This window comes from Sphaeroforma arctica, assembly GCF_001186125.1.
Source record: "Sphaeroforma arctica JP610 unplaced genomic scaffold supercont1.5762, whole genome shotgun sequence".
Classification (NCBI taxonomy): domain Eukaryota; class Ichthyosporea; order Ichthyophonida; genus Sphaeroforma; species Sphaeroforma arctica.
In genome coordinates, this window is record NW_014034796.1 from 1 (window position 1) to 1,855 (window position 1,855).

A 1,855-nucleotide genomic window follows, 5' to 3' on the forward strand; every position below is an offset into this window, starting at 1 on the left:
GAACCTGAGATGTGCATTCGACCATCATTTTTCTATACCATAAATACTACGCTGTATCTTTATATACAGAAAACTAAAGAGACTTTTTGGTGATGTATTCTTGTTTGTTGAGCCCATTCAGGTGCGAGGGAGATGTCTTCACTTGTGCATTGACTTGTCATGGGTTTTGTTCGTGAAGTTATACTGCAGCCGAATATTTATCAACAAAGAACCGAGGACTGTCTATAATGGTCGTCTACGAATAAGAATATCTTTGCCTGCTCCGACTCGGTGTTTATAGGGTACAGCTATAGTTGGTTTAAATTCATTGTGCACAAAATCACATAGATTTGGAGCGTGAAACATGCGCTCGTTTTTGGTGCGAGATCATCACGTACAGGGATGCAGGGGTAGAGTCAGACTAGCGCATGTCAGTGGCGGAAATTAACATGCATGTAATATACACAAAAGTAAGACGTCGAATATACGGTTAGCTATTAGATGCTGGGTATATGGTCCTGCAACGCTTGGGGTAGCCACACCGTTCAACATGAGCGGGTAAAATCCAAACGAAGAGCCTCCCTTAAGGATAAATATATGGCATACGGTGCATTGGCTATGACCCATGTACATGGCTGTGGCTGCATGCGTACTTTGTTGTTGAGAGCATATGTCTGATGCGTCTAAGCTCAGACGCCTTAGCTTAAGTAGCCAATGAGAATCGCGAGTGTTATATTGCGCATAATTCCGGTAGCAATGTCTCATTCGCATACTGTTCAGGTGTACCACCGGGATTTTCACTTCGAGGTTTTGTGCATACAAAACACAGATGTCACCTGTGTGTGCGTGCGCTGTGAACTGCTCCGATTTCCCCCTACATCTATTACCGTATCGTCACACACTCTCATTAACCAATATAAAGTTTCATCTGCTGACAACTAATAATGTCAATTTGAACCCCTCAGAAAGGCACACGGAGCTCAGGGTGAAGGAGATGTTGAGATCGAAGCCAACCGGATTGTTCTGGGAGAGCAGCCCACCGATACCACAGCCAATGTACACGCGCATAAAAGAGTGAAGCATGCGCTGGAGCCTTCTGAGTTGGCGAAGCCGATAGTGACACACAACAATGAGTTACAGGGGGTACAATCACAGCAAACAGGTAGGTGTAAAAATAACATAATTATATATATATATATATGTATATGTATTTGTATATATATATATATAGCTGGCACAGTACATCTAACGTAGGTAACTGCGGCAACAGGATACCTCAATAAATCTACATTGCGTTTCGTGAACACACCAACAGGAAAAGGGCAAGCAAAGGATCAGATGTTGAGGAAACGAGACAGAGTTATCCGAAAGCTCTTCCAGCCAAAACTGATACATGCGTACGACGCCCACAGCCACAATCGCGAGGTGAAGGCCGGGTGGACCGAACTATTCTTTGACCTTATCTATGTGGGAGCATTTACAAAGTATGGGTAACTGCTAAATATATATATTGGTTCAAGTCTACACATAAGTGCTATATATGTGTTTATCTCTAAGGCTGAGATACGGGTATAACATAGATAGTCTTGATCGCGAGGTAAGGGTCGGGTGGACTGAACTATTCTTTGACCTTATCTATGCGGGAGCACTTACAAAGTTTGGTTAGCTGCTAAATATACATATTTGGTTTAAGATTACAGATAAGTGTTCCTATGTGTTTATATCTATGGCTTAGACACGGGTATAATATACACACCCATATTGACGAAGTGAAGGTCGGGTAGACCGGACAAGTTCTGGATCTGGATCGTATCCAAGTGGGAGCACTGACTACCTATGACCAGCAGAAATTTAGGTTCAACACGGCCGATATATG

General features: G+C 42.9%; 1 protein-coding gene across 1 annotated transcript; it reads left to right on the forward strand.

The window, feature by feature from the left end:
• Positions 1-948: 948 nt before the first annotated feature.
• On the forward strand, positions 949-1,473 carry SARC_15206 (hypothetical protein; the record flags this gene model as incomplete). Its single annotated transcript, XM_014290672.1, has 2 exons — positions 949-1,141; positions 1,295-1,473. Coding segments are annotated over 2 exons (372 nt in total), but the record flags the coding sequence as incomplete, so codon positions are not given.
• Positions 1,474-1,855: the final 382 nt, after the last annotated feature.